The sequence below is a fragment of the Nicotiana sylvestris genome, chromosome 8 (genome assembly GCF_000393655.2).
Source record: "Nicotiana sylvestris chromosome 8, ASM39365v2, whole genome shotgun sequence".
NCBI lineage: Eukaryota > Viridiplantae > Streptophyta > Magnoliopsida > Solanales > Solanaceae > Nicotiana > Nicotiana sylvestris.
In genome coordinates, this window is record NC_091064.1 from 185,942,552 (window position 1) to 185,956,348 (window position 13,797).

Consider the following 13,797-nt stretch of genomic DNA (forward strand, 5'->3'; position numbering starts at 1 on the left):
AAGTATAGAATAGACTCAATGGTAAGAATTTAAAAGTTGAACCAGCCTCTTCATTATAGTGCAGCCACCTTCTTAAAATTCTGCATCCACCCTTGTTCCTAACAATCTCTAATGCAAAAATATAAAAAAATATTAGTTGGATTTATAATTTTGTCCGATATGGCATATACGGTAAAATAACGAAGGACATATATGCCCTTATGAAATTGTTGGCCGGCCATTTATGTAGTTCTTTGGATTCCTGACTATATGAGTAAATGGATCTGGATAAGTTCTCAGATTATTGGATGTGTGACTGTATGAGTACCTTGAGTCATATTTGATTGATCTGCTCTGTTTGTGTATATGCATGGTAGAATTTAGCAGTTATATGGTAATATACCTTAGCTTTGAATACAGAGTGAACGAGGCTATGTCTCATGGGTTTCTGGCCTTTTGGAATTACAAATTCAACCAAACACAAAAGATTTCCATTGATTTCTTTGTAGTGAATCCGATTGTTGTTCCGTAACAGGTAAAATTTTGGAATTATATCTTCAGTACAGGTGTTCTCCTTGTCCGCATAAATAGAAAGAAAGAGTGGAATAAGCTTCTGACGACTAGCTGTATTGTCCAGCCTATGCTATTCTCCCCTCCTCCTACTTCTACCTTAAATTGATATCTGTGCAGTTTGTTGAGTAGCCAGTTATTTCTGTGTCTGATAACCTGCATGACTATTTTGGCTAATAATGTTACTTCTATACATGTGGTATTCTTTTTCTCATATGTGCTCATTTGTACAAGTAATACACTTACATCTGCCACTTAGATGCTTCTGAAAGATTTTATATATGTGGTTTTGATCCTCCGTTTTATAACACTCAGCTCAATAATTGCCTTGTTCCAAGGACGCGTACTCAGCCGTGGGTCTAGTACTCTGTTCAGTTTCTTCCTTCTATTTCAATTTTGTACTTTCTGCTTCTAATGGCTGGTCAATAACCTATTTTGTACTTTCTGCTTCCATGCCCAAGCAATAATGATGAAGGTTCCGAGATGCATGATGATATTGATGGATTACTTCATGATACATTTCGAAATGTCGAGGATGATTTGGGACACCAAAGAGTGAGGGATGGACCTTCCGAAGATGCAAAAAAAAGAAGAATTATATCCAGGGTGTGAGAATTTCTCCAAATTGGATTTTACGATTCGCTTGTACTTGTTTAAGTGCATTCACGGGTTGAGTAATATGACATTCACAGACTTGCTGGAGTTGTTAAAAGAGGCTTTTCTATTTGCTCAGCTACCCGACTCTTTCTACAAGGCAACAAGCATGATAAAAGATTTGAGTCTTCATTATGAAAAAATACATGCATGTTCTAATGATTGCATGTTGTTTTGGAATGACAATATAAGTGCATATACTGTTCTGCGTGTGGGTCTTCTAGATGGAAGAATGTTGTTGATGTCTTGACTAATAAAAAGACCAAAACCCCCGCAAATATTTTAAGGTACTTTCCATTAAAGCCTCGCCTTCAGAGGATATTCATGTGTCCCGAAACAGCTGCAGCTATGAGATGGCATGTCACTGAACGACTGAATGATGGATGGAAATGTAAGACATCCTGTTGATGGTGATGCTTGGAAGGAGTTTGAGTCCTTGCACCCTGAATTCTCTAGCGACCCTCGTAATATTAGATTGGGTCTTTCAAGTGATGGTTTCAACCCGTTTCGAACAATGAGTATTTCCCATAGCACTTGGCATGTTATGTTAATGAACTATAATCTATCGCCTTGGATTTGCATGAAGCCAGAGTATATAATGTTGTCAATGATCATCCCAGGTCCTTCATCTCCGGGAAATGATATAGATGTGTATCTACAACCACTAATTGCTGAATTAAAAGAGCTATGGGAATTCGGTGTAGAAACATTTGATGCTGAATCTAACCAAATGTTTCAAATGCGTGCAGCCTTAATGTGGACAATTAGTGATTTTCCTGCACTAGCAATGCTTTCTGGTTGGAGCACAAAGGGAAAATTTGCATGCCCCACCTGTAATTATGGCACATGCTCTCAATATCTCAAGCATAGTCGTAAGATGTGCTACATGGGTCATCAAACATTTTTGCCTCCTGAACATCAATTTCGAAGAGATAAGAAATTATTTGATGGTAAGGAGGATCATAGACTTGCACCCACTTCTTTGTCGGGTATGGAAGTGCTCGAAGAGTTGCGTGAATTCAAGAATGTCTTTGGAAAGGGTCAAAAGAAAAGGTCTCGGGATAACAAGGGTCCATGGAAGAAAAGATCCATCTTCTTTGAATTACCATATTGGAAAACTAACAAATTGAGGCACAATCTTGATCCGATACACATTGAAAAGAACATATGTGATAGTATTCTTGGGACATTATTGGAGATAGATGGAAAGTCAAAAGATCATGTAAATTCTCGTTACGATTTGCAGGAAATGGGAAAACGAAAAGAGCTTCAACCAATACAAGATGTTGTAAGTGGAACAATATCTTTGGCTAAAGCTTGTTTCTACATGAATCCAGAAGAGAAGAGGCGATTTTGCACCGTCTTTAAAAATGCCAAATTGCCAAAAGGGTGTGCCTCGAATATATCACGTTGTGTGCATGAGAAAGAGATGAAAATATCCGAGTTCAAGAGTCATGATGCTCATTTTATAATGCATTACTTGCTCCAAGTTGCTGTTAGAAAATCATTACCCAAGAATGTTTCTTTGGCATTGATTAAGTTGGGTAACTTCTTTAAAGCCATATGTGCCAAGGTTATAAGGCGAGAGGATCTTGATAGATTGCAGACTGAAATCAATGATATTACATGTGAGCTTGAAATGATTTTCACTCCAACCTATTTTGATATAATGCCCCATTTGCCTATTCATTTAGTAAATGAAATTAGGCTTGGGGGTCCAACTCATTGTCGTTGGATGTATTCTACTGAAAGAAATTTGTGCAAATATAAGGCGTTTGTTCGTAATCGAGCTCATCCAAAAGCGTCAATTGCAGAGGGGTTTCTGGCCGAAGAGTGCTTGACCTTTTGTTCGAGATACCTACATGATGGGGTGAAGACAAGATTCAGTAGGTACCAAACTGAGGATGATGGGGACATTGAAGGATCAAAATTATCACCTATTTTTCCTAAAATAGGCCATCCAATTGGAAGTAAGAAAAAGAGAAAAGGAAAGATTTTTGCTATGGATTTGCAGTTTTGTTCTGAGGCACATAGATATGCTCTCTTCAATATTGAAGATGAACAAGTAGAGGCATTTATCATGTAAGATGAAATATATTACCACCACTTGTATTATAAGCTTTATTTCATTTTATATTTTAAGATTTTTAAATTTAATTGATAAAGGCCTAATGATTAAATTTGAAACATTTGGCTTGCAGGGAACATAAGAATTTAATTGATAATCATACTAGATCAAATGCATGGGTAAGAGCAAGAAATCATAGTCGAAACTTTGCTGACTGGTTTAAAAAGAAAGTAAAAAGCATTGACGTGCCCAATCATTTGCAATGGCTAGCTAAAGGGCCTAATATATTGGCCAAACGATATACTGGATATTTTATCAATGGATACTTATTTCACACAATGACGCGGGATGCCCCGTTGAAGACATAAAATAGTGGAGTGAATTTTTCAGCAACAACGGATAGTTTTGCTAGTGCTAGGGACCAAAATCCCATTGATGGACAGGTTCTGTACTATGGAGCTATTCAGGATATCATTGAGATTGATTATTGGGGCCGCTTTAGTGTCGTATTGTTTAGATGTGATTGTTTTCGTAATGAAGTTGATGAATATGGGTTAACTCGGGTATACTTTAACCGATTATGTAGTACTGACGACTCTTTTGTATTGACATCTCAAGTGCATCAAATTTTTTACGTAGAAGATCCAATTGAGAAGGATGTTTATTATGCAAGGAATAAAGTCCCCGTTGATTTGTATGATTTGGAGGAAGAAAATATTACTAATGTTGGGGAAACATTTTGGAGGGAGCCTAATGATGACGTCGGTCCATCAAATAGATTGGTCGACAATGATATTAGATGGTCGAGAGAAGATGTACCTCTTGATGTTATTGTATGCCAGTTGATGCACACCATTCTCAAGATACAGATGTGGAAATATCCAAAGAGAAGGATGAGTTAGATGATACGGATTGGGATTGGATGGAGGCTGATGACTGAAGAAGGAACTTCTGATTTTTATTTGTATTTTTAAACTTCATTGTCGTCTTTCGAACAATTTTTTGTTCTTGTATATGCTCTTGGACTTTTTAGTTTGTTTCAGTTTCAAGCTTTTGTAATATGCCAAGTAATTGAAACTTTAGTCTGATATATGGAGCTATTTTAATATGTTTCAGTTCAAGCTTAGTTTGTTTCCGTTCAACCTTTTATAATATTCAAGCACTTAAGTTCAGCAGATTAAATCCTATTTACCACTTCTACTATAGCATTACAATAAATATAGAAAGGTAAAGAAAGAGCAGAGGTTGATTACTGAATGATTGAGTAGACTTAGAATTCAGTAATATATTACATATCTAGGACAATAAGTCATGATAATTGACATCTTTTGTTTTAAATTTTCTGTTCTTGCGTATGACGTTTGCATTTGAACTCCATTTAAATCTACATCTACTGTGTAGTCTCATAAGTATTCTATCTTATTTATCTTTGGCAGGTGAATAGCAAAAGAGGAAACTTATAAGAAGAGGTCTATTGTGGAGGTAATAGCCCGATCCTTTAAATCCTACTGTTGTCTTTTATATAATACCTATTAGAGATAATTTGTTTTTGTATTCTTCATCAGATTCTGACAGACATGAGTCAAGAAAGACCTTCAAAGCCCAAAGAAAGACAAGTGCGACATACGCAAAACCTGGAACAATGACATCTTTGGCAAATCAAATAAGGAGTTCGTTTAGCCAAAAATATGGTGTTCCCGCTAGACAATCAAAGAAAGATCTTTCGAATATTATTGAAGAGAATCTGCCACAATATCCAGGAGTAGTAGCCCATGTACAAACTAGATCAACCACTGCTGCAAAATATAATGTTCCTGCTAAACAATCAAACAAAGAGCATCCGAATATCATTGAAGAGAATCTGCTACTGCCACAATATTCAGGATTGGCAGCTCATGTACAAACTAGATCAACCACTCCTGCCACACAAGTAATAAATGAACAAGTAGAGGAACAAGTTCAGTTGGATTCTACAACTCCTACTATAGATGAACAATCTGAAGAACAAGGTAAGAACTTATAGATTTTATCTGAAAATATTGACATCCTATTGCAGTCATATATAATGTATCAACAATACTGATTTGGTGTTTTTTTTGTTCATATAATTGTAGGCCCTTCTATTCAACCAAGAAAAAGATGTAGAACAAAGATGAAAAATGTACATGGACGCCAGGAGCGTAAAGTGATTTTAATTAACAACGTTAAATCAACCCGTTGGTCCTAGTGATAAAGTTGTGATAGAGTTTGGAAGCTTCCTCGGCACATTGGCAAGGAATGCGACTCTATGTCCTCTTGATATTATGGATTGGAGGAAGATGGACACAAAAGAGGATATATGGGAATATACCAATGTCTGGACTTCTTAATTTTCAATTTTTGGTTGAAAATCTCATATCTTCTGTACTAACAGATTTGACATCAATTTTAGGATAAGTATGATATTCCTGAAGCTGGAAAAAAATATACTTTGGAATCAGTGCAAGCTGCCCGGAGAAAGCACAAGAGTAGATTGAAAAAGCATCACTTTGACTCCTATCACAATGATAAGCTCGATTGCAAAATATCCCTGAAGATGTTCCAACTTCTCAGTTTGAGGAACTCCTTAGGTATTGGAACTCAGAGAAACTCCAGGTATATGTACTTCTTCTTCTTCTTCTTCTTCCAAAAAGCGCCGAAATGTTGGCGATTTTTTTCCAGAAAAAATCTGCCCAAAAAGCGCCGAAACACTGGTCTGTAATTGTTGTGTTGTCTTATGGTCGTCTACATATCGTAAAAGCAGATATGCTGAACTGATGAGTAAATAAGTTGTCCCTCTTCTAAATTCCATGCCCTGCTAACAAACTCAGTTGAAAAACGTATTTTCTTCTTGGGGTCTCTTCTTGTATTTACTTAGGTTAGGAAGTGGCATAAGCAAAGATACCAGCACTAAATCTGTTTAAAGATAGAATACGTTACTTGAAAATGTCGATGCAATTCCATATATCACTTGGAGGATCAAAATTGATAAAGAGAGAAATTTAGGAAGGGAAAGAATAAAATTGAAAAGTTATGGTCTTAAGCATCCATAACTTGCTATTTGTAGAGAACGATATTTTTGTGTAAGTTGTCTACTTTTGTATCCGACTTGTATACAAAAATTCGAATTTCCACCCCATCAATACAAATAATACCTTCTCTAAAGAAAACTGCAAATATAGAAATTTTTAATGTTATTGTTAATTGCCTTTAGCTCAGTTTTAGGACTAGCTATGGGAGAATCTAGAGTGGACAAAGCATTCACAGTTGCATTTGTCCGTACTGAAAGTAATTATGAGCAGAAAATTATTCAGCTTCTTGTTGGTCTTCCTTCATTAATATAGATTTAACCTCTAGTATGTATCCACACAGATTTATGTAATCTATGAAAATAGAGCACTGAAACTGCAAATAAAACTTACGATGTTAGTGCTGATGGCCTTTAGCGAAGGTCTAGCTTTAATCATGGCCGAAGAAGACAGAAACTAGAGTTAACAGTTTCTGCTACTTATTTCTTGTCCCTGATAATCTGCAGTATGATATGCATGTGTATGAAAATCCAAAGTAACTAGTAGTATACAGTGAGGAGTTTGTTTAATTATCAATTAATTGCAGTCCTTATATTACTGATTAATTTTTGCGCTCAGTTTTCTTTCTTCCATTATGATCTCTTTTAGCAAGTTTCTGTGCTGCCGTTGAGTGAATATGCAACAGCTGATCATTCTATTTAACTTTAGAAAAATCAGTTTTATTTTTCAATTATTTGTATCTGTGTATCGTGTATCTTCTTGCGTATAATCTGTTCCACTGATTTAGATATAAAGAAGCAGCATGCGATCATTTTAGCTGGCCATGTTACGTAGTTCTAGAAGAAATAAAGATTGAGCCTACAATATTTACAAAAAAGAGCAAGAGTGTTACAATCAAAAAATAAAAAAAAACAGATTTAAAGAGGGATCAAATTTACCTTAATTGAAAATGTTAACGCATGAGTGAATAGATCTATTCAGCATATCCGCCATCTTGATTCCAATAGTCTGTATAGAATCTGCTGGGCAGTTGCAAAAGGTGGAGAGCAAACTGTTTCTAATAGCTAATTCCTGCCCGCTTTTGGCTACTGCATGAATCTGCTGGGCAGTTGCAAACTGTTTAACTAGCAAAACTTTTGAATCTGCTGGGCAGTTAGAAACTCTTTTGGCTACTGCATGAATCTGCTGCCAGTTGCAAGCTTTTGCTAACTTTTGAACTCTCGAAGGCTCTTCTGGGCTACAAGCCTAACTTTTAGTGGTAAAAGGTGGAGAGCAATCTACTCGCTACAAGCCTAACTTTTGAATCTGCTTAGTGATTTTGTAAGTTGTTTGATGTTTCTTTCTTCTGGCAGAGAATGTCCCAAATTAATATTGTGAACCGGAAAAAGTTGAAGAATCCTCACACTGTTTTGCTTTAGTACGCTCTAAGTTGGTGTGTAACTAACAAATAATGGCAAAAAATTTCTCAATTTCTGCTCTTGTTTAGTACATGGTAGATCATACTTTCATGTAACTATGTAACTAGGAAAACGAGAAGGAAACTTCGGGTCCTTTATCGGCAAAGGAAGTCTTTGTAGCTACAAGAAAAAGGAAAGCTGGGCGATCATACAAGTGCTCGGATGATGATACAACTAGTAAAATTGTGCGAATTATATTTAACTGATGTTATATCGAGATCAATTATTTGTTTTTATTAGTATACTTTTTATTTACTTGTTCTATTTGTTTGAATTTGCTTTGAAGGCTGAAATGGTGGAAATTGAAACCCAACAAAATGAAAATGGCAATGAGTCCGTAGATGCATTTGCATCTGTCATGGGGCCTGAACATCCGGGACGTCTGAGATTATATGTGTTGAAGTTTGGCAAAATGCCAAAGTCCCACATTGGTTGGGAGTTAAGTTTGGGGGGATTTTTCCCCTATAAAAGAAGGCCTAATGTTTAGGATTGAAACACACCTCTCATTTGCCTTCTCATCTGTTTAAGGCATTTGTATCTTCTCTCTTTAGTATTATTTCACTTGTATTTTTGGAGTGAAATAAAATATTGGTTGTGTCCGAGGAGTAGGCAAAATTAGCCGAACCTCGTAAATTCTGGTGTTCCCTTTATTGTTGTTTTATTGTCTTATTTATTATTTGGTGGCTGTCATAATTTTTGGTATAGTAGTTGTGACTTATTCACACTATATACATTTGGCTTCCGCAACAATTGGTATCAGAGCCAAGGTACTGTCTAAGTATGCTCTGTGGTTGCAGCATAGTCTGATCTTCCACATCAGAAAAGATTTATCTTGGTAACTGAGTCAAGGTTCTGTCTGAGTATGCTCTGTGGTTGCAGCTTAGTCTGATCTTCCACACCAGAAAGGAAATAATCTTGATTTGTGTCGTCAGCTATTAAATAATATTTGTGTCAAAGATGGGAGACAATAAACAAGAAGAATCTACATCAAGTGTCAACAATACGTCATCATTGGCATCTTCGCTTATGACAAGAATTGTGTCAAATGCGAAATTTGCGGTCGAAATATTTGACGGGTCCGGACATTTTGGGATGTGGCAAGGCGAGGTTCTAGATGTCCTTTTTCAACAAGGGCTAGATCTGGCCATTGAAGAAAAGAAACCAGATGTTATTGGAGAAGAAGATTGGAGAATTATCAACCGTGTTGCTTGCGGTACCATTCGATCCTACCTTGCTAGAGAGCAGAAATATCCATACACAAAGGAAACTTCTGCAAGTAAATTATGGAAAGCACTGGAGGATAAATTTTTGAAGAAAAACAGTCAAAATAAATTGTACATGAAGAAGAGACTGTTTCACTTCACCTATGTTCCTGGTACCACGATGAATGAACATATCACCAGTTTCAATAAGTTGGTCACAGATTTGCAAAATATGGATACAACTTATGATGATGGTGACTTGGCCTTAATGTTGTTGGCGTCACTTCCTGATGAGTACGAGCACCTTGAAACTACTCTACTCCATGGAAATGACGAAATTTCTCTCAGAGAAGTTTGTTCAGCTTTGTACAGCTATGAACAAAGAAAGCGAGAAAAACAGAAGGGCGGAGAAGGAGAAGCACTGTTTGTGAGGGGTCGTCCTCAAAATCAAACGAGGACAAAGAAGGGAAGATCCAAGTCAAGATCCAGACCCAGCAAAGATGAATGTGCCTTTTGTCGAGAAAAAGGGCACTGGAAGAAAGACTGTCCGAAGTTGAAGAATAAGGCCAAACATAACAATGGAAAGGCTATTATGGATTCAAATGTAGCTGATTGTGATGATTCAGACTTCTCATTAGTTACAACAGAGTCATCAACATCATCAGACATATGGTTGATGGACTCGGCTTGTAGCTATCATATGTGTCCCAACAGGGACTGGTTCGTGGAATTTCAAGAAGGAGAATATGGAGTCATCCACACAGCGGATAACAGCCCTCTTACCTCATATGGCATTGGTTCAATACGATTAAGGAACCATGATGGAATGATCAGAACATTGATAGATGTTCGATATGTACCGGATTTGAAGAAGAATCTCATCTCTGTGGGAGCCCTAGAATCAAAAGGGTTCAAAATCATTGCAGAAAATGGAGTGATGAGAGTATGCTCCGGTGCACTAGTGGTAATGAAGGCTAATCGGAAGAATAATAATATGTACCGCTATCGTGGCAGTACAGTTATTGGGACAGCGACAGTAACATCCAGTGACGACAAAGAGGCAGAAGCAACCAAGCTATGGCACATGCGCTTGGGACATGCTGGAGGAAAATCCTTGAAAACTCTATCAGATCAAGGATTGTTAAAAGGAGTAAAGGCTTGCAACTTGGAGTTTTGTGAGCATTGTGTTAAAGGGAAACAGACAAGGGTTAAATTTGGTACAGCGATCCATAATACTAAAGGCATTTTGGATTATGTACACTCTGATGTTTGGGGTCCTTCCAAAACACCTTCATTGGGTGGGAAGCACTATTTTGTAACCTTTGTTGATGATTTTTCCCGAAGAGTATGGGTGTATACAATGAAGAGCAAAGATGAAGTGTTGGGAATTTTTCTCAAATGGAAGACGATGGTGGAGAATCAGACAGGCAGGAGAATCAAGTGTATTCGCACAGACAATGGAGGTGAATACAAAAATGATCATTTCAATAAGGTCTGTGAAAATGATGGCATCGTCCGACACTTCACTGTTAGACATACACCACAACAGAATGGAGTGGCAGAACGTATGAACCGGACCTTGCTGGAGAAGGTACGGTGTATGTTGTCCAATGCTGGCTTGGGCAAAGAATTTTGGGCTGAGGCAATTACATATGCATGCCACCTCATTAATCGTCTACCATCTGCTGCTATTGATGGCAAAACACCATTTGAAAAATGGTACGGAAAACCTGCTGTAGATTATAACTCTTTGCACGTGTTTGGCTCAACTGCATATTATCATGTGACGGAGTCAAAATTGGATCCAAGGGCAAAGAAGGCTATTTTTATGGGAATTACTTCTGGAGTCAAAGGATATCGCTTATGGTGTCCTATGACAAAGAAAGTAATATTCAGCAGAGATGTTACCTTTGATGAATTTGCTATGGTAAATAAGGTAACAGAAGATACCAAACAAAATGAAGGTGCTTCTAAGCAGGTGGAGTTTGAGGGAAAATTTATTTTTCCTACACAAGAAGCAGAGGAGGAAACAAATGAAGATTACCCTCTGGAAGGAGAGCCAGTAGAGGAGATTCCAACTCAGGAATCTCAACAACAACTTGAATCAATAGCAACCAGCAGGCCAAAAAGAACAATAACGAAACCTGTTCGTCTCATAGAGACGGTTGCTTGTGCAACCTCAATTGTAGCTGATGATGTTCCTACTACTTATAAAGACGCTGTCCAAAGTTCAGAAGAAGATAAGTGGAGGATTGCCATGAATGATGAAATACAGTCCCTTCATCAGAATCATACATGGAGATTGGCCAATCTCCCGAAGGGAAAGAAAGCAATTGGGTGCAAATGGGTATTTGCAAAGAAAGAAGGATTTCCTAACCAATTAGATGTTCGCTACAAAGCAAGATTGGTGGCCAAAGGATATGCTCAAAAGGAGGGAATTGATTACAATGAAGTGTTTTCTCCAGTTGTAAAACATTCCTCCATTAGAATTATGTTGGCTTTGGTAGCACAATTGGATTTGGAACTAGTTCAGATGGATGTAAAAACTGCGTTTTTACATGGAAACTTGGAGGAGGAAATCTACATGACTCAGCCAGAAGGATTCAAAGTTGCTGGAAAAGAAAATATGGTGTGCAAACTTGAAAAATCGTTGTACGGATTGAAACAATCTTCTAGACAATGGTACAAGCGATTTGACGAGTTTATGTTGCGGCAAGGGTACAAGAGAAGCAAATACGATCATTGTGTGTATTTGCACAAGCTTAAAGATGGTTCCTTTGTATATCTTCTCCTATATGTTGATGATATGTTGATAGCTTCCAAGAATTCGAAAGAAATTGATAAGTTGAAGATTCAACTGAAGAAGGAGTTCGAGATGAAGGATTTGGGTGAGGCAAAGAAAATTCTTGGCATGGAGATAATTAGAGATAGACGTTCAAAGAAACTCTGTTTATCTCAAAAGGAATATTTGAAGAGAGTACTTCAACGTTTTGGCATAGATGACAAGACTAAGCCAGTTAGTACTCCACTTGCTTCCCATTTTAAGCTAAGTACTACTATGTCGCCAATGGATGAAGCTGAACGAGAGTATATGTCAAAGGTACCATACGCAAATGCTGTTGGTAGCTTGATGTATGCAATGGTTTGCACAAGGCCTGACATTTCACAAGCTGTTGGAGTTATTAGCAGATATATGCACAATCCAGGGAAGGAGCATTGGCAAGCTGTGAAGTGGATTCTACGGTATATTCATAATACTGTAGATGTCGGGTTAGTTTTTGAGCAGGAAGACAATCAGTTTGTAGTTGGATATTGTGACTCAGATTTTGCGGGTGATATGGACAAACGAAGATCAACTACTGGTTATGTGTTTACTTTTGCAAAGGCACCAGTTAGTTGGAAGTCTACTTTGCAGTCAACAGTTGCTTTGTCTACAACAGAGGCAGAGTACATGGCTATTACAGATGCTGTGAAAGAGGCAATTTGGCTTCAAGGATTGCTAAAGGAGCTTGGTGTTGAACAAAAAGGTATCACAATTTTTTGTGATAGTCAAAGTGCTATTCAATTAGCGAAGAACCAAGTTTATCATGCAAGGACGAAGCACATTGATGTTCGGTATCATTTCGTACGAGAAATCATAGAAGAAGGTGGAGTCACGGTGAAGAAAATTCATACTACAGAGAATCCTGCTGATATGCTGACAAAGGTGGTGACTGCGGTCAAGTTTCAACATTGTTTGGATTTGATCAACATTGTTGAACACTGAAGATTGAAGATGAAGACACAACCAAAATTTGTTATTGAGAGAGAATTGAAAATGTGGAATTTTGCCAAGGTGGAGATTTGTTGAAGTTTGGCAAAATGCCAAAGTCCCACATTGGTTGGGAGTTAAGTTTGGGGGGATTTTTCCCCTATAAAAGAAGGCCTAATGTTTAGGATTGAAACACACCTCTCATTTGCCTTCTCATCTGTTTAAGGCATTTGTATCTTCTCTCTTTAGTATTATTTCACTTGTATTTTTGGAGTGAAATAAAATATTGGTTGTGTCCGAGGAGTAGGCAAAATTAGCCGAACCTCGTAAATTCTGGTGTTCCCTTTATTGTTGTTTTATTGTCTTATTTATTATTTGGTGGCTGTCATAATTTTTGGTATAGTAGTTGTGACTTATTCACACTATATACATTTGGCTTCCGCAACAATTGGTATCAGAGCCAAGGTACTGTCTAAGTATGCTCTGTGGTTGCAGCATAGTCTGATCTTCCACATCAGAAAAGATTTATTGTTTAGGATTTAAACACACCTCTCATTTGCCTTCTCATCTGTTTAAGACATTTGTATCTTCTCTCTTTAGTATTATTTCACTTGTATTTTTGGAGTGGAATAAAATATTGGCTGTGTCCGAGGAGTAGGCAAAATTAGCCGAACCTCGTAAATTCTGGTGTTCCCTTTATTATTGCTTTATTGTCTTATTTATTATTTGGTGGCTGTCATAATTTTTGGTATAGTAGTTGTGACTTATTCACACTATATACATTTGACTTCCGCAACAATATGGACGAAGGGTTACAAGAACTTCTTTGAGAGGGAAAGTAGGATGTTTTGAATCTTCTTCAAATACTACAAATTCTCTACAAAAAATGGAGGAGAAGATACAAAGGATGGAGGAGAAGATTGAGGAACAAAAGGCAACTATTCGTCAAGAAGTTGTTGCAGATGTCCTTGCACGACTTCAGCGTTCAGGAATTGATATTGATGTTAATATTATTCTAGCGGCATTGGGTGATAATTCTCCTGGAGAAGCTTCTTCTGCACAGTGAGCA

General features: G+C 37.3%; 1 protein-coding gene across 1 annotated transcript; it reads left to right on the forward strand.

The window, feature by feature from the left end:
- The first annotated feature begins 1,582 nt into the window (after positions 1 to 1,582).
- Positions 1,583 to 4,173, forward strand: LOC104225927 (uncharacterized). The gene is made up of 3 exons (XM_070155016.1): positions 1,583 to 3,285; positions 3,405 to 3,488; positions 3,675 to 4,173. Exons 1-3 carry the CDS (start codon positions 1,583 to 1,585, stop codon positions 4,171 to 4,173), a joined length of 2,286 nt encoding a protein of 761 aa, XP_070011117.1.
- The last annotated feature ends 9,624 nt before the right edge of the window (positions 4,174 to 13,797 follow it).

Coding starts and splice junctions, on each gene's coding strand:
- LOC104225927 (XM_070155016.1), top strand. CDS start 1,583: ATGGATGGAAATGTAAGACATCCTGTTGATGGTGATGCTTGGAAGGAG. Junction 3,286..3,404: donor CAAGTAGAGGCATTTATCAT/GTAAGATGAAAT, acceptor TTTGGCTTGCAG/GGAACATAAGAATTTAATTG. Junction 3,489..3,674: donor AGTCGAAACTTTGCTGACTG/GTTTAAAAAGAA, acceptor AACAACGGATAG/TTTTGCTAGTGCTAGGGACC.